This window comes from Acanthochromis polyacanthus, chromosome 9, assembly GCF_021347895.1.
Source record: "Acanthochromis polyacanthus isolate Apoly-LR-REF ecotype Palm Island chromosome 9, KAUST_Apoly_ChrSc, whole genome shotgun sequence".
NCBI classification, from domain to species: domain Eukaryota; kingdom Metazoa; phylum Chordata; class Actinopteri; family Pomacentridae; genus Acanthochromis; species Acanthochromis polyacanthus.
This window is the reverse complement of record NC_067121.1, coordinates 14,462,098-14,486,037: the sequence shown is the minus strand read 5'-3', so window position 1 is coordinate 14,486,037 and position 23,940 is coordinate 14,462,098. Positions and strand designations below refer to the sequence as shown.

The 23,940-nt window shown below is 41.4% G+C and overlaps 1 protein-coding gene across 5 annotated transcripts in view; it reads left to right on the top strand.

Moving 5' to 3' along the window:
* The window catches only part of and2 (actinodin2), a 131,168-nt gene extending 107,666 nt beyond the window's left edge, over nt 1-23,502 (top strand). For 2 of the 5 annotated variants that reach the window (XM_051953374.1, XM_051953375.1), the window contains 7 exons: nt 8,924-9,115; nt 9,966-10,084; nt 10,636-10,726; nt 12,149-12,193; nt 15,108-15,271; nt 17,679-18,581; nt 18,815-23,502. In XM_051953374.1, coding sequence (XP_051809334.1) covers nt 10,654-10,726; nt 12,149-12,193; nt 15,108-15,271; nt 17,679-18,581; nt 18,815-19,198 — 1,569 coding nt within the window. In that variant the 5' untranslated portion in view covers nt 8,924-9,115; nt 9,966-10,084; nt 10,636-10,653 and the 3' untranslated portion in view covers nt 19,199-23,502. Of the gene's footprint in view, nt 1-3,173; nt 9,116-9,965; nt 10,085-10,635; nt 10,727-12,148; nt 12,194-15,107; nt 15,272-17,678; nt 18,582-18,814 lie in introns of those variants that run through there. The other 3 variants (XM_051953373.1, XM_051953376.1, XM_022205091.2) reach the window with 2 other exon arrangements.
* Nucleotides 23,503-23,940: the final 438 nt, after the last annotated feature.

Below are 23,940 nucleotides of genomic sequence, written 5' to 3'. Positions count from 1 at the left end.
ATATGAGCAATTGGGTGTGTGAACATCTTTCTGACATTGTATTTTGAACAATGAGGACACAGGGAGAGTTCCCTGTCAACTGCCGCTGCCATACAAGGTGACCACCATACAGTCTGTAGTTTCTGCAACACCTGAACTCTAGAACAGTGGTCTGGCTCATGCATGATCTTAATAGCTACGTTCAATAGTGACAATGGCATAACAAAATGACCATGAGCACTTCTCCACAAACCCTCATGTGGGGCAGCCGTCCGAATGGCCCCCCTTTGCAACCATAAGCGTTTTTCTGCCTCAGGAGCTGCTGTTTGGGCATCAATTAAAGATTGAACAATGGGCCCTGTATAGTTTGTCCTGTGGCCTGTTTTGCGGCTTCACCTGCCAAGTTGTTGCCCTGGGCGACCAATGATGTGCTATTTTGATGGGCTGCACACTTAATTATGGCTAACTGTGAAGGTAGCTGCATGGCCATAATCAAATCTGCCACAGCCTGACCATGAAGCACTGGAGTTCCATCAGCACGAACAAAACCTCTCTGTTTCCAAATGCTAGCATTGATGTGACAAACTCCATATGCATAGGCACTGTCTGTGTAAATGTTTGCTCGCTTACCAGCCGCTAAACGACATGCAGTAGTTAAAGCCTTGATTTCTGCTAATTGGGCGGAGCATGGTTGTTCTACAGCTACCATCAATAATGTTTCAAAGGTGTTATCTGGATTTAACTGAACTACACCATAACCTGCTTTGATGCCGGTCATGTCACGAATGCAAGATCCATCCACAAACAAAATGAGATCTGATGGAATGGGCTGATTGTAAAGATTGTCGCGTACTTTCATAAAGGCTTCTGATTCTTGTAAACAGTCATGTGGGGTTCCTTCAGTTGGAAGGACCATTCTAGTGGCTGGATTGACAGTTGTACATCTTTGAATGGTTAATTCAGATCCTGAAAGCAAAACCTCATAGCCAGTGCATCTGGCTTGTGTTATAACAAAGCGTGGTCCTGTCAATAAGGCATGCAGTTGATGTGATGTGTACAGTGTTACAGGGTGACCCATAGTTATGACCTGAGCTTTTTTGTAAGCAAAAGCTGCTGCGGCCAGACCTTGATAACAAGGAGGCAGGCCTTCTTCTACTGCATCTAGCTTAGTGTTGTAATAAGCAATAGGTTGCTTTCCTGTAGAAGAATCTTGCATTAGTACAGCACATGCATAACCTTGACGCTCTGCTACATAAAGGTGAAATAATTTACTGTAGTCTGGATTAGCCAAAGCCGGAGCCGTCTGCATATCATGCTTTAAGGACTGGAATGCACCTTCTGCCTCTGTGGTCCACTGGAGTTTTGTTGACTGATTAGCTTGTCCTGCTGCGCGGATGAGTGCTCTTAATGGAGCTGCTTTAATAGCATAATCACATATCCACGGCCTGCTGTAGCCTGTCATCCCTAGAAAAGTCAGCATTTGGCCTACTGTCTGAGGTTTTGGAGTTTTAAGTATGGCCTCTGTTTGAGATGGAGCTATGCATCGTTTATCTCCACTCAATTGTCTGCCTAAGTACTCTACAGACTTCTGGCAGAACTGCAATTTCTTTTTGCTGACCTTGTGACCTCCTTCTGCTAAGGCTTTGAGGAGAGTGATGGAGTCTTTTTCACACTGTTCTTTTGTTTCTGAGCAGATCAAGATGTCATCCACATACATTAATGTGGTTGACTGTATGTCTACATGGCTTAGGTCATTGGCAAGTACTCGATTGAATATGGATGGAGAATGAACAAAACCCTGTGGCAACCGTGTGTATGTGTATTGCTCTCCTTTATAGGTAAAAGCAAACAGATATTGTGATGATTGATGAACGGGTACACTGAAAAAAGCAGAACACAGATCTATGACTGTGTACCACTTGGTGTTTGGCGGTATATTGGACAATAGAGTGTGAGGGTCAGGAACTATTTGGTTTTCTTCTGTGATGATGGCATTAATAGCTCTGAGGTCATGCACCAGTCTATAATCATTACTTCCTGGTTTTCGGATTGGGAAAATAGGTGTGTTGCAGGGGCTCCTAACTTTTACTAGGACTCCTGCTTCTAGTAATCCAGATATTATGGGTCTAATACCCTCTGTGGCATCATATTTCAGTGGATATTGTTTCTGATAAGGCAGTCTGGTTTCTTCTTTGATTTGAAACTGCAATGGTTCAGCTGATTTGACTAGACCTACATCAGTTTTATGTTCTGACCAGACATGCGATGGAACTTGTTCTAACAAAGGTACATGTTCTTCTGAAATGACCATCTGCTTTCTAGCTTCTTTTGGTTACATTACTTTTTCAGCTATAGCCTCATCTGCATCGGTACATTGAATTTTCAAATAGAGCCCGTCAGGAGATACACTGAGAAATTTACAGTCTGTTGGAATCCAGTTTTTTATTTGTTGGCTTTGGCGCATCGTTGGTCCTAAATCATGTGATTCATGTCCTTCTGCAATAAGCAAAGTAATGTGTGGTACCGATTCAGGCACTTGAAACCAGTCACTCATTTCTTCTGTAAGTCTTACTTTCGCTGCAGTGCCTTGAGGTCCCACAATGATGTCTTGATATTGTAGAATAGTGGTAGTGTTATTGATTACCTCATCCCAGCAGTCATCGTAGTCACCATAGCTTTGATGTTCGTCGTATAGCATGGTACAATGTAGAGGCAGCGCTGGTTCTCGAGCTGCATTGTATTGATGCATTACCAGTGGCTTCCAGGTTTCCCAAGATTGAGTGAGGTGAGAGACTGGTGTGGTGAGTCTGGTCCAGTATACACGTGCATTCTTCATTTGCTCATTCTCCCTTTGTGATTTCTCTGGGCCTCCCTATTGCCAGTTTGCTGCTGGTCCCATCCATGGATTGGAGATGTTGGCGTTGCTGGGACAGTTTCTCTGCATGTGTCCATTTCCCCCACATCCCCAGCATTGCAGTTGTTGCTGACCTGATGTGGCAGAGACACCAACCTGTGGCTGCTGCTGAGGTGGATATGGAGGCTGTGGTGGATACGGTCTTCTCCACCTTCCTCGCTGCATGGATCCCCCACGGAAATTGGGTCTTCCTCTTCCCTGTGTGGAGTACCCTGCCGGTCCTCCTTGGTTGAGGTGCACATGAATGGGTGGGGCCTGTGAAGGTTGAGTCTGGACAGACTGAACAGGCTGCTGTACAGGAGTATAAGAAGGAGGGTTAGTAGAATGTTGAGGCTGTTGCACCTGGGGTTGTTGCATACCAGCAGCATACACTGGAGCTTGGATTACTGCTGCGGTTGTTGACTCAGGCTTGGCTCCTTCTGCCTTTACTTCAGGTGCTACAACTGTCACTGCTGCTTGATGTCTAGCTTTTTCTTTGTCTTTCTTCTGCTTTGTCAGTTCTCCTATCTGCAGCTGTGTTAGCTTATTTGCTAGCTGTTTGCTTTGTTCTTCTGCAGCCTTCTGTTCGTTTCTATAAACTTCAACAAAATGCACAATATGTTCAGAGAACACCGGCCAGTCCATCTTCAACAAACCCACCACCCCATTCAATTTCTCTTGTACAGGTTTAGGCATGGCATTTTTGACATAAAGCAGACACAATGCTTTTGATGACTCATTACTGTTCCATTCTGCTCCTGTCTGTAGCTTCCAGGTTCTCTGATAGTTCTGTAGGAACTGTAGAGGATTCTCATCTTGTCCCAGGGTCTGCTTCTCCAGTTTGGATGGATCCCTTCTCGAGGGGTAGGCTTTTCTCAGAGCCTCCCATACCTTTCTTGATTACAGGGCCCCTTGGCCAGCAGAGGATATTGTGGAGCTGCAGTCTCTGTCTTTCCTTTGGGATTAGATGGAGTCCTTTTTCTCCCACACCGGAAGGAAACAGTTCTGCTTCGTAGTTTCAGGTGTCTAGGAGTAGGAGGATTAGACAGCAATGCAATGCTCACATCATATTTTTTACTCACAGGGTCCTCTTCGTCAGAGTCTTCCTCCTCCTCTTCCAGTTCCTCTCCTCCTCCTCTTCCAGTTCCTCTGTATCCAGGACTTCCTGTTCCTCCTCTTTGTCTGATTCGTAGTCGTCCCGGCTTAGGCTGCGTTGGACCAATGCTGCATGTTTTTCTGGAATCCCTGTTGAATGTTTTCTTCCCACACAATTTGTCAGTGTTTCCCTGCCTGGGCTGCTCCCTTTTTTACTGTCGTCTTCTGATTCCAAAGTTTCCAATTTCTTATCTACTTGCTTTTTCATCTCTTTTATTATACTTTCTGTCTCTGACCATCTTTGTGAGATGCGTTCTGCACTTGCATCTATCTTTTCTTGAGCCTTTCTAATTCTTTCCTCATATGCATGAAGTTGTAGGAGATGTTCTTTCTCCTTTTGTTCATGTTCCTCCCAATATGTTCTTTCTCTCTCTCTTTCTTCCACTTCCTGCTCCTGCTCTGAAAACACTTTGCTCAATGGGGTTGATGCTGCTAGTGGACGAGACACATAACCAGAATCATCCCTCAGAACATCAATGCCATAAGGCACTTTGTATTTTTCTTCATTCATTTGTTCCATGGCTTTCCTAATGCTGTCCTCTGACCCCCTGTCTTCTCTCATTGTGACTCTTCTCTGATAATGGGGTTCAGTGTGTGTGGTTTCGGTTTTTTGGGATGTACTTTTTGATGTTGCATCTTTTTTATCAAACATCTGTACTGTCAGAGTTCCTGTTATTTCTCCATCCATTTCAGGAGAATGTAAGGGAAATTGTCCCTTAGCCTCTGTATTGTAAGGAGGTGGCAGAGGCGGAGCTGAAGTCGCCTGTATTGCCATTTGTCTATGTGCTCCTTCATATTTAAAATGCTGTAAAATTTCTCTCGGCTCAGAGTTTTTCAGTCTTTTCTTTTGATGCTTTCGGTCATTTAATTTGTCACTTCTTCTCAATTCGTTTTCCACGCGGTCACAGCACCTTAAATTAAAAGTGCCCTCTAATGGCCATTTATCTTGTCCTCCTGTAAATTTATTCCATTTTCTCATGCAGCTCTTTATTTTCCTCTTCTGGGTAGGATGCTGTAGCATAATCAGCTCAGCAGGCGTCAGCTGGTCATCAGACAGTTTGCTTTGTTTAGTCCCCATTATTCTTATAATAATGACTTATTGTGTTTTAAAATGCTCCAATTTCAGCCAAGTCAGACATCAAACATCAGCTGCAGTTTCTTTTAATAAATCCTGTTTCTTTTCCCTTTATTTGTGCAGCAGTCCTTGCTGCAAAATATGTGTATTTCTGTTTTAGCAAGGATCACTCTGTAAGTATCCCTATAAATGCGAAAAATTATTATTATTATTTATTTATTTTTTATTTTTTTGAAAGTGAGGGCCTATAAGCCGGACTTCACTAGGTTTCTGATGAAATTGCAGCTAAAAGGCTATTTACCTGCACTAAATTTTTGAAATATAGCAGTAAGGGTAATAATCACCTTCTATCTGAATGTGTGTCCCCACCTAAATGCCTTTATAAGAATGTGTGTGTATCCATGTGTGCGTGTGAGTTTGCGTGTGTGAATGAGTGTGTGTGTGTGTGTGTGTGTGTGTGTGTGTGTGTGTGTGTGTGTGTTGAGGTGCGCGTGTGTGTAGGCGAGTGCGCGGATGCGCGCAAGAATGTGTGTGGGTGTGTGCACTAGCGTGTGTGTGCGTATATGTGTGCGAGTGAATGTGTGTGAGTGTACGCTAGTGTGTGTGTGTCAAAACTCTGCCAACAGGCAGCCTATTCAAACAGCCCCTCCGTTCACACTCGCCCTGAAACTCAGAGGCAGTGAAAAAACTTTTTTTTCCTACAGCCCCTCCTTTCGCGCTCACTCTTGAAAATCAAAGGGAGTGAAAAACCCCCCTTTTTTTTCTTCCTTCTGTACACTGCTATTTCTACACCTATCTACACCTATTTACAGACATTCCTATGTTACTTCTTGCATTCATTAAACACTTATTTTAATCATTTCATCCTCACACTCAACTTAATATGATTTTTAAACCAGTTATACTTATTTACATTTATAGTTCCTTTATACATATGTACACGGCCTTTAATCTAAACTACTATGCGCACCTATTTTTCTGGGACTACAATCCCTGGCAGCCATCCATCAGCTGCTATTTTTTCCTCCGCGGGAGTCGCTTTCAACCGGACAAGCGACGTATTTTCTCTATCACTTCTCTATCTACTATCGCCCAATTTTCTGATGGCGACTGACCTCTGACCCTCATTTGATCAGAGCTCTGCCAACGTGACATTGCTAGGATAACCGTAGCAACTGACGTCTGTCACGCAGTAGGTAAATTTTGGGCCCTTTGGGTGATTTCCAAGCCTCCGCCCGAGCCGCCGGGTCTCCAGTCGTCCCCGCTTCCTCCTGGGCTGGACTCGCCAATTGTAGTGGGGGGGCCAGTTGCCCCACTACGTAAAATCTATGTTTAACCTGATCACTCTATGTATTAACAACTGTGATTTAATTCTAAGTTCTCGGTCTGAAAATATCTAAGTCTCACCATAGAATCATCAAAGGAGTCCAGGAGTCGAGTCTTCAGATGCCAAAAGTGTTTATTCTGTTTAACACAGGTCAAAACACTGAGAGAGGTTCCGGAAGCCCTCTGAACTTACTGTCAGATAATACAATCTTTTATACCCTCTGAGCTGGGGTCAGTTCATGCCCTTAACCCATCCCTCTTTTTGCCACCGCCAGCTGCCAGTATTACATAATTTAAGGAAAGAGCGAATCTTTACTCCCTAATAATTTTAATTGGAAACTCGTGGGCGGCCGGCACTTTTCCCCATGGGAGGCAGCCTCCCCCAAATTTTCTCACACGAACACCTGCACCCTTATCTCCAAACAACACTTTTGTTGATACTGGCAGTTATCCTAGAGGAAACAACCTACAGGCTATCTGTAAACCATTTCAGTCAGAGGGCAAAGGGCCTGCACTCAGATACACACACAGACATAGATTTATTATAGCAGTGGCTTAATTTTTCCACAACACGAACACCTTGGCCGCTGGATCGCCGTTGTCCCACACCCAGCCTCCTCCGGCCCCCACCCCTTACCGGATCGTCGTTTCCCCCCACCTGCCGCCGGCCGCCAGGGAGCCGTCTTCACCAGCAGCCACACTCCTTCCTCCCACGGACCGACAGTGACCGCCGATCCCCGACTCCGGAACCACCCGGCCCCCCAAAACCCACTCCTCCTGCCGCCTTCCCCGTACCTGCTCTTCAACATCTCTCACCCCGCCATAATCCACTCAGTTTCACAATAAATATCGTTCTCATCTTCTCCGGTCTTGGTAGTGTGGCTCTCTGCTCGGGTCCAGCTCTCTAGTTCCGTGACAAGCTCTACACGAAAAGAGAAATATTACATGCCAACATGCTCACCATGACAAATAACATGCTGAATTTTAGCAGACATAAAGTGTACCTAGTTAGCATCATCATTAAGCAAACAATTTTTTTTTAAAAAGTGTATGCAGATTACTTAATTTTCACAGGTTATGAGATAGAGTAAAGTAGATTTAATGGCAGTCAAGCTAATGCTTGTTGACATGTTTCTGTCTGGACTACAGTGGTACTAAGTACTAATAAATTGTGTTTAAAAGTTGTTAGTAATCATAGGGTAACTGATTGTAGGTATTATGTGTGCTGAGGAACTCATACCATAACAAGAAGTGCTACCATTAAAGCATTTGACAGGCATCATCGTTTAACAAGAGTCTGTGTTTTCAATTAACTTTTCTTGCCCATGTAGCATGAGACACAATGAATTTTTCAAAGTTGCTGTGAGATTTCCTTGGACAGACAAAGACAGACATCTCCTGATGACACCTTAGTTTTAAGATAAAGAGGAAAACAGTCTGTGTCCTACTGTGACAGTTCCAGCAATTCAGAAATGTGTACATTGCAGGTATCATAGCCAAGACCCAGTCATACGTATCCTCAGGGACAAACTGTATGACTGCCGAAAAGCAGCACTGAGTGACAGATGATGCTCAAAACAGCAATTTGATTAAATTTGGTTATTAGTTTCATAGAGACCAACCATGATGCATGCTCTCAATAGGGTATAGCTGCAGTTAACAGGAGGTATGATGGAAGACTGTGACACTAATTTGAAAAAAAGGAAAATAAAAGAGAACAAACTGTGTATGAATAACTTTGGTTTATATTTTGAGTTAATTCTGACTTCATAGCAAATTATTTGAGTATTAAAATGCTTAGCCAAAAGTCATGGATAAGTGTTTACAATAATTAGTTAAAGGACATGGATAAACAGCCTAAATAACAAAAAAAAGCACTCAAAGAGTGCAATACTTTGCTAAGGCTGCTCAGTCATTGCATGATTTCCAATGTATAAGTTCTGATAAGTCTGCAGTTTTTCGTTTTATAGTAGGATCGCAATCATGTTATCGTAAGTAGGCAGCTGATTCACTTGTAGTTACAGTTATTTCAGCTATCTCGCAATGATGCAGAAATATTTAACAAACCCATGGAGCCAGACTATAAGCCGCATCACTGCCAAAATCTAATCACTTTGCCCTCGTGTCATTTCTGAAGTTCCCTGAAAATTTCATCCAAATCCGTTAGTTGGTTTTTGAGTGATGTCACTAACAGACAGACAGACAGACAGACAGACAGACAGACAGACAGACAAACAGACAAACCAATGCTGATCATCACATAACTCCGCCACCTTCCTTGGCAGAGAAATTATGTAAAAGCCAGGAAGAAACAGTGGCTGAAACAGTTTGCTTAATGTCATGGATGAATGACTTAAAAAATTATCTAAAATCCAGGGATAAATGCCTGGATGAATGGCATGAATGAATGGCTGGAATAGTTAACTAAATGTCATTGGTGTGTTTCTTAAGTGCAGATGTCCCTACAATGACTGCTTCTGTTTATCTTTTTACAGCTCAGGTTTTGCAGTTTCCAGACCTCCACATCCAGAATCTATTGTGACACAGCCTGCAGGCTGTGCAGGCTACGTGGCACAAACCAAGCATCAGGATGTTGTACCAAGCAAACAGTGCTGTTGGCATTGCTGGTCCTCATAGCTCGCTTCTACAGCAGCAGCAGTTTGCTTCTCCTCATGAAACCGGCTTCTGTAATAATTTAAATTTCCTGCTAAGGGTTATTGCCTGTCTAGTGAGATGCAGAAAGCTCCTTTCTGAGTTTTCTAGTTTACTTTGACTCGTTTTAGTTTTTTTCTCCAACAGTAGCTCCAGCATGAAACAGCTGAGTAATACAGCAACTGGCTGCAGACTTCTGACATGACAGGGTGGTATTTGTTATAATTATCAAACAAGCCATTGGAGCTGCTGCTTGAATGTAGCATTACATCAGTAAAGTGAAATAAGTCATGTTTCTGTCTTCCTGGACACTGATGCTCATGCATTTGTCAATATGCTGATGCAACATAGACGTTATTTCAGAAATAGTCTTTATTCTTTGCAGTGAGTTTCTACAGAGGGAACAAAAAAACGCAAAAAACTGATTCCTTGACATTCTTTACAGTTGAAGAGTACTAATTGTTATTCATTGCAACTTGTGTATCTTTAGGAAAGTACCATGAGTACCAGGATTCCTTCCTTGCTCTATAGTTTCCAAAGTTTTATCAGTGCCAGCTCTTTGATGTAGATTTAACAGCTAACAGTTTTTGCCTGTCAAAATTGGCTATAAAGGCACATTTTCAACTTGCATGATGACTCTAAATTCCAAACATGTGATGAAAGAAGCGCAAAACTAAATGGCGCCTTGCTAATGCTTCTTTACCTAGAGCAGTCGTGCTGCTCACCCTTCCTAATTACAGGACCCCTATTGGTTGGGCGGATGGCAGCACAGGAGCCAATCCTGGAGTGTTTAACAGCGTGCCTCAGTTGTATGACATGCTTTTTTGTTTTTAATGATCAAGGGGGCCCCTTACAAATGTTTCCCTGCGTGTCCGTCCCATACAGGGGAGCAGAGAGGTAGAGGGTTTAGACAGTCGAGACGTCCACAGTGCAGCAAACCTCCCTTCAAGAGCCGCTGGATCCAGAAGTGATCACTGGAGGCCACAATTACAGCACCTTTGCAGGTATGGACAATGATGATAAAGCTACTTGAAGTCTATATATTCCCAGAATGACTGACTGCAACTTTAACTGCTGTGTCTTTGAAAGTTAGAAGCGAAATGAAATTTCAAAGCCAGGGTGAAACTGTAAGAGACAGTCTGTCTTTTTGAGCACAGCAACTGTAAGTCAACAGCCATCCATGCAGCAATAGAAAAGAACATCTTCAAGCTTTTGGCTGTTTGATTGTTGAGTTCAGCCGCTTTTTTGATATTCTGATATTCAGAAGTGAAGCATTACTTCTCTCAGTAATTCCTGAAAAGCTCTACTACAGCCTATCCTCAATCCTTTCTATTGTTTTGGCATTAGCCGCTAAAAAAAACATAAAAATTCTTTTTGTTCCAAGTGTATTGTCTTCTGAGGGATTTCCATATCTCACAGTTTCCGGAATAACTCGCCACAAAAATCAACTACACACAGGGATCAATCAAAGTCGAGTTACATTGCAGTATTATAACACACTGAAAGAGGTTTATCCTGTACAAGGACTGAATATTGTTTCTTTCTGTTCCCTCAGGAAGCACACTAATTGAATATGGCACGTGTTGGACAAGTATCACTTTCCCTGGTCCACACAGGATTCCTGTTAGCCATCGTTTTACTATCAGGTGAGTCTGCAGTAACAAAAGATTTAAAATTCATCTTTGACTTTGGTCACAAGCCTATGTACTCTAAAGCCAAAAGTGGTTGATTCTCTGAACATGGAGGATATGTCTTTGGTGGCTGTTTTAAAATGTAATGAGCTGCAAGAAAGAAAGCAGTAAGAGTTTGCATTATAGGACTACATATAATTTAGAACATGTTGAATTGGTAGATTTTTTATTTTAGTTTTGAGAATTTACAGCAAAATATTTTCAAATAATAACAAAATTATTATATTTCTGGCAATGTGGTGATTTGAAATTGAGTTTACAGTAGTGTTTCCCAAAATCTTTGGTTCACGAGTCCTCGAAACAAATCAGTTCTTCTGTGCAGCCCCTTGTCACAGGTTCTCGTTACCATTTCAAAGATCCGAAGTGTGATTTTCGTTCGTGTTTGTCTTGTTTGAAGGATTTCATCTCCTACACAGCTGCGATGAAGATATATAGTTACTCTGCTGATTTTTCGTTATTTTTTTGTCAAAATATATGATTAATTACAAAATTCACTGTGCTTTAAACAAAACCAGCAGTAAAAGCTACTTTCACATTAATACATCACCAACAATACATTGTAATACAGCAATCCCATCTGTCTACATAAGAAAAACTTTTACTTTTAATATGGTAATTACATTTTGCTGATAATACTTTAAATACAGTATTTGTAAATGTTTTGTTTATCTTTGAATTATTACTAAGTGCTAGTACATGAATGCTTCTTTCTCTCCAGGTTTTTGGTTTACACTATATTGTAAAATTACCTTAGAGTTCTCTGGAATGTTAATCTGTGCCACAAAGCTATAAAGAAAGTATTACCCATGTGCCTTTTGCAGTTAAATAGTGTCTCATGATGATGCCCTTTAGATCTATGAAACCTTTCTGGAGTCATAAAATCATCTTTCCCTGCTCATTTTCCACATTAATAAATGAGAAGTACTGAACGTTTCTGTGATAATCACCTAACTTGGCTGTTTTCTTCTGGCCATAAACCTCTGCAGGAAACCTCTGGTGGAGCAGAAGACACTCAGACAAGTTCTCTCCCTCCCACCTGCCCCTTTTACAGTGTATTGGTAATTGGTTTGTGTGAGGGCCCACTCTGTAGTTTTAGGGGTTAACTTTAAGGAGGCCACCAGTAGCTGCATAAACTCCATCGGAATGGTTCAAAGTTAAATGGTACATGCATGGGGCTGGGTGGGGGTCTGAAGGTAGAGGAGGGGTTGAGGTGTTTACTCTGCAGGATGCTGCCGATGCCGGGGCGCCAGAGCCTCAGCTCCTACCATGCTTATTAGTGGGTCAGCGTTTTTCTTGATGTTGAAGAAAAAGCTCACCATCTGGTCCCAGTCAGTGAATGTTCCTGCTGCTAATGTGACTGCTGCTTGTGTTTTACAGAGTTTCTGGGAGCCATTCCAGTGGAGCAGAACAAGCAGCAGGAAGGTGAGGCTTGAAAGTGGGCTCCATAAACCTCAATCACTGATATTTATAAGGCAAAAATACTTCATCCATCTATTCTTTCATTCTCCTTTTGAGCTAGTGACCACAAAAATGTAATATTCACAGTGAAACCAATCTCCAATCTACAGCTGAAAAAAATAGTCAACAGAAAATATATTTTGGAAATTAAATTAATCACTTAAACAAGATTTCCTATCTTTCATTATCTTATATAGCAGCCCGGTCTCACGGGGATTTGTGAAACCGAAACAAAAACTGACGTGACAGTTTCACGAATCCCCGTGAGACCGTGTTGCAGCTAGCAGTCAACTAAAATCACACTTGACATGAGAACTTGCCTTGGGCCACAGATAATGATATTTAATAGACCGCATGATTAAATGATTACTCTATTAGAGTATTCAGCAGATTAACTGAAAAATAATAGTTTCCAAATCAAAAGCCACATACCGTATGTGCTATGTATGTACAGTTAGGTTCATATATATTTGGACACTGACAAGTTTTTTTTTTTACCTGTTTACTGAAACATACTCCAATTATGGTGATATAATGGACATGGGCATAAAGTGCAGACTCTCAGCTTTCATTTGAGGGTATCCACATCCAAATTGGATGAAGGGTTTAGGAGTTTCAGCTCTTTAACATGGACCACCCTCTTTTTAAAGGGACCAAAAGTAATTGGACAATTGACCAAAAGGCTATTTCATGGGCAGGTGTGGGCAATTCCTTCGTTATATCATTATCAATTAAGCAGATATAAGGCCTGGACTTGATCTGAGGAGTGGTGCTTGCAGTCGGAAGATTTTGCTGTGAAGACAACATGCGGTCAAAGGAGCTCTCATGCAGGTGAAACAAGCCATCCTTAGGCTGAAAAAACAGAAAAAAAACATCAAAGAAATTGCTACAATATTAGGAGTGGCAAAATCTACAGTTTGGTACATCCTGAGAAAGAAAGCAAGCACTGGTGAACTCAGCAACGCAAAAAGACCTGGTGGTCCACGGAAGACAACAGTGGTGGATGATCGCAGAATAATTTCCATGGTGAAGAGAAACCCCTTCACAACAGCCAGTGAAGTGAACAACACTCTCCAGGAGGTAGGCATATCAATATCCAAGTCTACCATAAAGAGAAGACTGCACAAAAGTTAATACAGAGGGTTCACTGCAAGGTGCAATCCACTCATAAGCCTCAAGAATAGAAAGGCTAGATTGGACTTTGCTGAGAAACATCTAAAAAAGCCAGAATCGTTCTGGAAGAACATTCTTTGGACAGATGAAACCAAGATCAACCTCTACCAGAATGATGGCAAGAAAAAAGTATGGTGAAAGCTTGGAACAGCTTATGATCCAAAGCACACTACATCCTCTGTAAAACGTGAGGGAGGCAGTGTAATGGCTTGGGCGTGCATGGCTGCCAGTGGCACTGGGTCACTAGTGTTTATTGATGATGTGACACAGGACAGAAGCAGCCGGATGAATTCTACGGTGTTCAGAGACATACTGTCTGCTCAGATCCAGTCAAATGCAGCCAAATTGATTGGGCGTTTCATAATACAGATGGACAATGACCCAAAACATACAGCAAAAGCAACCCAGGAGTTTATTAAAGCAAAGAAGTGGAATATTCTTGAATGGCCAAGTCAGTCACCTGATCTCAACCCAATTGAGCATGCAGTTCACTTGTTAAAGACTAAACTTAGGACAGAAAGGCCCACAAACAAACAGCAACTGAAAGCTGCTGCAGTAAAGGCCTGGCAGAGCATTCAGATGGAGGAAACCCAGCGTCTGGTGATGTCCATGAGTTCAAGACTTCAAGCAGTCATTGCCAGCAAAGGGTTTTCAACCAAGTATTAGAAATGAACATTTTGTTTTCAGTTATTTAATTTGTCCAATTACTTTTGAGCCCCTGAAATGAAGGGATTGTGTTTAAAAACTGCTTTAGTTCCTCACATTTTTATGCAATATTTTTGTTCAACCCGCTGAATTAAAGCTGAAAGTCTGCACTTGAACTGCATCTGAACTGTGTCATTTCAAATTCATTGTGGTAGTGTACAGTACCAAAATGAGAAAAACTTTGTCTCTGTCCAAATATTTATGGACCTAACTGTATTTTATATGCGAGTGTTATAATATTTAGCTTTTATCATTGAAATCTCACATACAAGTTTATTCAACTCTAATGACATTTTTGAAGATAAAGTTTGTGTAGGTTGCTTTGGTTCCTATTAAAAATAATTTTGGGTTTTCCTTAAAAGATCAAAGAAGATGTCCTGAAGTTTAACGTTTTGGGAAACAACTGTATTTGTTTTCTCACTGACAGTTAGATGAGAATATGGATACCACTCTCATGTGTGCAAGTGTGTAGCTACAGTCATTTAACTTTGGTTTCTGTACCAAAGAAACCAAACAAAGATGTTAAAGAAAGATGTTTGACAGAGCTAGACCAACTGTTTAGCCTTGTTTCCAGTATTTGTGTTAATCTTAGCTAACCAGACACTGGCTGTGTATATAGGTAATGCACAGACACTAGTGTGGCATCAATGTTCTCATCTACAGTAACTCTCAGAAATAACGTGGATGAGACGAATTTACAACATTTTCAAGGTAAATATCGCAATACAAACATATGTAACAGCTTACATTATCACAGAAAAGCACTCCATCAAAGCACTATCACACATACACATGTAAATGCAATTCTGACACTGCATTCATAAATGTACTTCACAACTTAGTAATTTTCTGTATGTCTGTACATAGTGACAATAATAAAAAGGATATTATACAAGATATTGTTCAACAAATGAAACTAACTGTTCACTCCTGTTACATCCAATATGAATTATTTCATCAGTGCAACTATTCATATCCTCTGCCTGTCCTCCCTCCTCAGTGGCTGCAGTGTCTGATGATGTGAAAGCTGAAGCCATGGCCAACCTGAAAAACCTGGTTCGTAACAGAAGGAACGTGCACATCTTGGCTGTGCCCCAGTACAAACGCCTGCCGGACTTCTGGGGATGGTACAAGTACTTCATGGACAGCCACAACCAGGAAGGAGTGAGTTGAGTTTGTTTCACATCAATTATTTAGTTTTTCTGAATCACAATTATAAAACTACATGTACTTGTTTTTCAATTAAAAATTGAGACAACAATTTGCGTCATTAGTTTGCATTTCAAGGAGAGCTTCTTTTTACAGGTTTTAATCAAATATGTAACTTGTTTTTATATTTGTTTTTTGCTGAAAAACATTTTAACAGCTTTTGATTAAGTAACAGGTTCCTTATTTCTGTAATTCAGACCACAATAAATGATTTATTGCTCAGACCATGCTTATAGGTCAGGGGCCAAAAGTATAATCTGTTTTTCTGACCAAACCAACAAACGAAAAAGGGAAAAACGGTTCAATTTTCATTTTTTCGTTTTCGACCAAAAACGAAAAAACGTTTTTTTCCTTTCTCAATTCAAAACCAAAAATGAAACCAACACAAGCAAATTACGGCCGAATTTCGTTTTTTGGATTTCAATTTTCCGTTTTTTCGTTTCAGGTCTCAAAATGAAAAAACGGAAGCACGTGACCCCTGACCATCACGGGTCAAATGGACTCCCTACCAAAAGAAAATCCTTACTGATAAATGGGTAATAAAAGATAAATTACGTTAAATAGCGTTTTTATTTTTGCACAGTATTTATTATATACACTACTAGGCTTGTGATAATGTTAGAAAATAATAATAATTATTATTATGAACAACAATACTACTACTACTACTACTACTATAATAATAATAATAATAATAATGATAGTAATAATAATTACAGGTCTGCTGCCTGGCCTGGATACATCTAATGCGCGGACACGAGATCGTTAAATGTTCACCTTTGCGATAAGTGTGACATCAACCGGCACTCCGGTTGATGCTATGTCTGTTGATCATAAAATACGTGGGTCATTTTAACTTTGTGACATGTCAGCTGCATGGCGTGTGCTGATGAGAAACTCGGTCGTCCGGGAGGAGCTTGGAGTAGAACTGCTGCTCCTTCATGCCGCTTTACGCGTTGAGAACAGCTGGATGAGGCAGCTCGAAAAGAACCGTTTCCCTTAACTTACTAGGCTTCCATTCAGACAGTTTTTCCCTGTAATATTATTACGATTACAAAGGACTACATTTACGCATTGATCTGGGCAGCAGTGTTCTCCACGCCGTCTCTCTCTCTCTTTTGCAGCTGCAGCGGTGTTGCACTTCTTTCTAAAAACATGTTCAAACTCGCCATATGAGCGCGTTAAAAAACTTCCAGTTCAAAAATGCAGCCTTTCGCTTCCCCGTTTCCATGGTGACTCGTCGAATCGGGGTTCCATTGATGCTGTCTTTTCAGAGTTGCGGTGCACACGCTTATCTCCGGGGCAAACTACTCCGAGTTGATTAACTCAACTCAAATCAGCCGTTGTGAAACCCAAAACTCAGAGTTTTCTATCTCAGAGTAGATCAACTCAGAGTTGAGGATTACGCTCAGAGTTTCTTGAACCTGCTTCGTGAAACAGGCCCCTGGACGACCGAGTTTCTCATCAGCACACGCCATGCAGCTGACATGTCACAAAGTTAAAATGACCCACGTATTTTATGATCAACAGACATAGCATCAACCGGAGTGCCGGTTGATGTCACACTTATCGCAAAGGTGAACATTTAACGATCTCGTGTCCGCGCATTAGATGTATCCAGGCCAGGCAGCAGACCTGTAATTATTATTACTATCATTATTATTATTATAGTAGTAGTAGTAGTAGTAGTATTGTTGTTCATAATAATAATTATTATTATTTTCTAACATTATCACAAGCCTAGTAGTGTATATAATAAATACTGTGCAAAAATAAAAACGCTATTTAACGTAATTTATCTTTTATTACCCATTTATCAGTAAGGCTTTTCTTTTGATAGGGAGTCCATTTGACCCGTGACGGTCAGGGGTCACGTGCTTCCATTTTTTCATTTTGAGACCTGAAACGAAAAAACGGAAAATTGAAATCCAAAAAACAAAATTCGGTCGTAATTTGCTTGTGTTGGTTTCGTTTTTGGTTTTGAATTGAGAAAGGAAAAAAACGTTTTTTCGTTTTTGGTCGAAAACGAAAAAATGAAAATTGAACCGTTTTTCCCTTTTTCGTTTGTTGGTTTGGTCAGAAAAACAGATTATACTTTTGGCCCCTGACCCTTATATAACTCATGCTTGCATAAATGTATTAATATGCTAAAATATTTTACAGTGTTTAGTATCCATGAGAGCTCTGCAGTTTAAGTCAGGCTTTAATTTGAGAAACAGAAAAAGTGTAAAAAACACATTTGTTCATCCAATGAGGATTTGTCTTTAATCTAACAAGAGATTAATTTGAACTCTTTTAATTTTATTCTCCATGTCATTTAAAAGATTTTAGGTCAGATTTATTTATTTACACTGTTTTTCAGGTTGAGGACCTAGATCGTCTGTACATGGCCTACTTGCAGAACAAGCACAGGTCAGAGGAGGGACCCACCTTTAACCACTACCTCAAGCACCTCTGTGAAATCTACAAGACCTGTGCTGATTCTGATGATCCAGAGTGCATCGCTGAGTCCACTAGCAAGCCGAAGGCTGCTGTGGTGATGCCTGCTGCCATCAAGTCTGCTGCTGTCAGGCTGTGCAACCCCTACCTTGACCCCTACTGCCTCTTCCCCCTGGTCCCCAAGGCAGCCATCCCAGAACCTGAACCTGAGCCAGCTCCAGCCAAGATCCCAGCTCCTATCCTCACCCCCCTGCTGCCAATGCCCTTGAAGAGCCCCACTGGTTTCTACTACTATGCTCCTGTCCTGGAGTCCTTTCTGAGCGCTGAACAGAAAGCTGAGCTGCTGAGAATCTGCAACCCTGAAGATGTTGAGTGTCTGCAGTATCACCTGAGAGCAGCATATGGTTACCGTCCAGCCCCTGGTCCAGCTCCATCTTATGCTGCCCTCAAATGTGACCCCAAGGACCCCTACTGCAAGCCCCTTTTGGTCCAGAAGGCCCCCACTGGTTTCTATCACCTGCTGTACCCCAGCTGTGACCCAGCAGTGGATCCTCTATGTGTGACCAACGTCGCTGCTCCTGCTCCCCTTGGTGCTGATGAAGCCCCTAAAGAACAGCACTGCAACCCTCTGTTTGATGCTGGCTGCAATCCCCTAACTGCCACCAAGCTGTCCGGCCTCACCAAGCCTGTTCTGGAGTACACCCCCAATGATGAGCCTGCACCTCCAGCTGCTCCTCTGTCCTGCGACCCTCGCACTGACCCATACTGCATACTTTCAGTTGCTGCAGCCCTGCGCAAGCCCCCTCCACAGAAGCCCGAGCACCAGGTCTGAATTTGAAGTCCTGTTAACAGGCTTGAATAGTTTAGTGCTTTGACTAATCTAGTGTAATCTTGCTCATTGAATGGTTCTATTATTTGTCTCTTCCTCAACATTTAGTTTATTAAATGATGTAGTAAAATGAAATGGGTGTTGAATAATGCTTTCACTTTTTATCTTGAATCTGCTTTGCATTTTTTTGAACCAAACAACACAAATATATCAATCAATCAATCAACCAGGTCCACTACAAGCTCGGTGTCCCTGGCAAGACCAAGGAGGGCTACGACTGCTATGTGCACTATGACAAAGACTGCATCCCGGTCAAGTCTGAGGCTAAGGCCGACATCAAGACTCCAGCCAAGCCATTCTGTCATCCATATGATCCCAACTGTGGCAAAGCTGCTGCACCCTCTGGTGTTGAGGTCCCAAAGTTGAGCACAGATGGCATAATCCAGCCTGATCCTGACTACGACCCTGAGATCGACTACAACTGCCATCTGCGTCGCGCTGAGCCTGCTGCTGCAGCTGAGGAACCTGCTGATGAACCCACCAAGGAGGCTGCTGCCCTACACTTTGCTGCTTTCCTCAGGGCCGTCATGATCCAGCCCAAACAGATTTCATAAATAAATTAATTTTAGGGGCTGCACAGTGATGTAGTGGTTAGCACTTTCGCCTTGCAGCAAGAAGATCCCCGGTTCAAATCCCTGGCTGGGCCTGGGATCTTTCTGCATGGAGTTTGCATGTTCTCCCTGTGCATGCTTGGGTTTTCTCCAGGTACTCTGGCTTCCTGCCACAGTCCAAAACTATGCGGTTAATTGATAACTCTAAATTGCCCGTAGGTGTGAATGTGAGTGTGATTGTTCATCTGTATATGTAGCCCTGAGACAGACTGGCGACCTGTCCAGGGTGTCCCCTGCCTTCGCCTGAGCCAGCTGGGATAGGCTCCAGCACCCCGCACGACCCTAGTGAGTATAAAGCGATGTATAGAGAATGGATGGATGGAAATTAGTTTTAGAACCAACACTTGCCAGAAAATCTAACTCGTGGAAACACAGCTCGCAATACATTCCCTAATATTTGGACCACAAGCTTCATGGACCACAAGCTTCTGGAGTTTTATCAAGGCCTTACAGCATATCAAATCAATCACAAAATAATGCAGCTTCAAAACAGTAAATCTGACTTACCCAGACAATCTGAGGGTTTCCTAGTTTTGATCTGTTTTCATAAAGGAGGAACGATTAAAGAGGGCCAAGCAACAAATAAAACATTATGTGAAACTTGTGGATTAAATACTTCATGTGTGTATGTTTGTAGAAAAAAAATGTATGTATAGATGTGTGATAGAATAGGGTTAGTTGCATGGAATTTGCATTAGTAGGCAAAATGTTCTCTGTTTTGTGCATTATTTTTATCCAAAGTGTATTTAATGTTGTTTTCCACAGTTTTCTGTAACTCTAAGCCTCACAATTCTTCTTCTGTTTAGTTTCTACAAAGTTCTAAATAAGAAAAAAGATCTATTGAATTTTATTTCTAGAGGCTGCACCATCTTCACACTGAGCTCATAAACACATCTGATAGAGGTAAATAAATAAATAAATAAATAAATAAATAAAAACACAGTTTTGTATTGTATCCCAAATGCTATGAATGGTTTAATTCAATTCTGGGAAATAGTGTACTCTGTGAATGTACACATAATTTCAGGGCATCAGTTCCCAGCTGTTGCAAACTAACATGCAGCTCATTGATGTGACAGCTGGGATGCTGTGGTGGGGTTTCACCAATTTATGCTTCACTGTTATCAAAACAGATTTTTGCTGCTCCATCTGCACAGTTTCTTTTCACACATAATCACCATAAATATGTTTTGCATGATAGTGCACACCCTGATGAATTAGAAATGTACGACAGGTTTCGGAAACTAAAACTGAGATATTTTTTTTGCATCTTGCCTGTATTGGACAGAATACTAAAATTCCAGACAATTTAATTCAATTCAATTTTTCTTATATAGCGCCAATTACAGTCAAATTGTCTCAAGACGCTTTACAGAACCCATATGCCTGACCCCCAGAGCAAGCCCAAAGGTGACAGAGGAAAAGAAAACACTGTTTTAACAGGGAAAAAAAACCTTGAGCAGAACCCGGCTCTTTATGTGGGGGGACCCATCTGCCTACTGGCCGGGCGGGTTGAGAGGGACAGAAGAGGCAGAGAGGTAGAGGAAGAGAGGTAGAGAGGGGTAGAGAGGAGGAGGGGAACAGGGAACATAAAACACACAATTTGATACATGCATCACAGATGATGCATACAAAGTAGAAGCTAACATTGAAACTGATTCATAGTTTACTGTTATGATGTACAGTTCTGGCAATACATATACTACATATATAGCTGGTAGGAAACTCAAAAATATGTGGAAGAGCATATCAAGTTAAGCAGTGGTGGGCCATCAGGGCCTGCAAGGTCTTCTCTGCTGGCCTAAAAAACATCTAAGTCACAGACTGATGTTAATTATATTGTATCCATAAATACTTGTTAAATAATTCCAAATAGTCTGTCCGCTTCCCTTCATTGCTTTTCCTCTGGTTGTGCTGCTTCCAGACATGTATTTTCATATAAAAGCATTTAGCCAATCACATTTCATCCATTATTTATTGCTAGGCAGGGTCAAAGTCAAAGAAATCTACCTGGAGGCCTTCAGAATCAGTTCTGCGGGCCCTCCAGCAGAAAATAACTGTCGATTAAACTGTTGCTTCAACCAATCAGATTTTGAGTTGGCGAAACCAAGGCCTTCTAGCAGGCGTACGGTGACGTCAGCGTATTTGCCTTGAACCATTTAAGTTTATTAACTCAAATATAATACTTTTTGAACTTAAACTATTTAAGTATACATAACTCAAGTATTTACTATGAAGTCACTTGGATAAATAAAGTTAATATCAACTATTCCATTAAGTCAGCTGAACTTAAAACTATTAATTACTTTACACTCATACGCAGCACTGATCTAAACTCATTTAGAATGTGAAAATGTAAATTAAAGGAAATTATTTGAATCAAGCAAATGTTACTATTCAAGCTGAATTCACTCAGTTTGTGTCCACTAATCACTACATTCTAGTTGTGACAACTTCTAGTTACTCAATCCATTTGAGGAAACCAATTGCCTTGAACCATGTTGTATTAACACAGTACAAACAATACACATCTGGCACAACTCAAACTGTTTATTTAACTGAATGCATATTCCACTCCACTTTTTCTTCACATTCAAAAATTCAGTCACAATAACATACAAATTCAAACTTAATTTCCATTTCAAAAAAATGCCTGCTTTATCTCCAAAATAATGAGAGTATTTAGCACTCAACTTATTGTGCTAAAAGAGTCGCACAATACATTAAAAAAAAAAAAAAATCAAGCAGCACTGTCTACTGTCTCTTTCCAGAGATCATGACCTGGTTACTCAAAATAATCTACAGACCTTGTTGTGATTGGTCAAAGCTAGCTGGCCTTCTATTGGTTGACAGCGTTGATACACAAAAAAATCCGAGAGCAGAGCAGAGATCCATGAGCACAAGTTCCGTGAGAGCAAGAGGAAGAGTTTGAGCGCAGGAAATCTGCGCGAGCAGCATCGTAACCGAGTGCGAGGATACAGTTTGAGCAGGCGCAGAGCAAATCTGAGCGCGAGAGCAGAGTTCTGAGAGACAATATCATGAAATCTGAGAATGAAATCGATAAATGCTGCCCTCAAATCAATTTAAAATGCTCTTGAATTATGATAGGAAATTTATTCCGTATGTGACGAGCTTAATGTAGAAACGACTTTCTTTTTGCAGTAATCTCTGCTGGAACTGGAATCTACATGAAACTGCTCCCAACAAGGTCTGTGAATTCCAAAAAGAATATACTGTAGATGTCTAAACAGCACTACAGGTGTCACGGTCTGAGCTGGTTGGACCCGAGCAGAAAGCCACACTACCAAGGCTGGCTGAAAGAAAGTGATTTATTGTTGGGGGGTGAATAATGGCACGGAGGGGGGAAATCCAGGGTGCAGGAGTGGCTGGTGTAGTGGAGGGTTTTGGCCAAAAACAGGGGGGTCCAGGCAGGGACAGAAGGGGTCCAGGCAGGGAGAAACCGGTAGTGACTGGGTTGGGGAGAGCCAGAGGGGAAGGAGGATGGTGGGGATCCCGGACAGCTGAATCTGAGGGCGAGGAGAAAACAATAGTGATGGGACAAATGAACCGAGGCATCGAGGCGTGTCTCGAGTAAAAATGGGCGTGTCTGATGAAGCTTCGCTTCGAGGCTTGGGTCGCTTCTGAAAAAGTCACGTGACCGATGACAAACGAGGCCTCGGTTTGTGCAGATCACGTGATTGGTTCGTTCAACGTATCGCTGTCCCATAAAAACGTTTCGAATCTCGAGCCACGCTGTGGGTGTTGTTGGCGTTTGTGGATAGAGGAGTGAGAGCGAGTTGTAGTTAGTATCATTCAGTAAGTATTATTAGTTAGTATTATTCGGTGTGAAATAGCAGTAGCTGGAGGAGTAGGAGAAGTGTAGGAAGAGCAGCAGTTTAGATTATTTCCCAACTGCAGTGCTTTGATGTGAGATATTATATATATTTTTCTTTTACATTGGTTTATGGGTTGTGTAAAATTATGGGTGTTTGTGTGTGTCAGTTTTACCATTTGTAAATGTAACTCCTGTATTTGGTGTCTGCACCTTCTGTCACCTTCTTCAGTCACATGGGAACTCGACACTACTTTGACGTGTATGTAAAGAAGCCACTGGGAGCCATAGTTCTACAGCAGGGCCTGCAAAGCATGTGTTAGTTTCTGTGTTACCTATTCTGAAAGACGTCATGTGTAAGTGAAATATGTACAAAAGTTTTATTTATTATTAATAAAATGAGCTGTAAACTATACACTGGTGTGGGGTAATGATTAATTCATGTGATGGTGCATATATAGATATATATATATATATACACACACATATATTGTGGTGACAGTGATTTTACAAGAAAACACTGTAAGAACATTCAAATTCCTGTCAGTTCCATGTTTGTTGGTTGTATCACAAATACTCTCTCACAGATGGAGCAAGGAAGAAAGAGGAAGTCCTCGCCCGTGTGGGAGTATTTTGAGTTGACTACTCATAATAAGGTTTTTAATGTGGGAAAACTCATAATATATTGGATACCTGCCATACATTGAACTATCAGTCCTAATAGGTATGATTTTATTAAAGGTGAGGTGTTCCAAGGAGCTGGAGAAATATTGTCCAAAAAAAAGAAACCACCTAAATCCCAGCTCTGTGGAAAAATTCTCATATTTTTGAATAATATCAAATAAAATGCTGT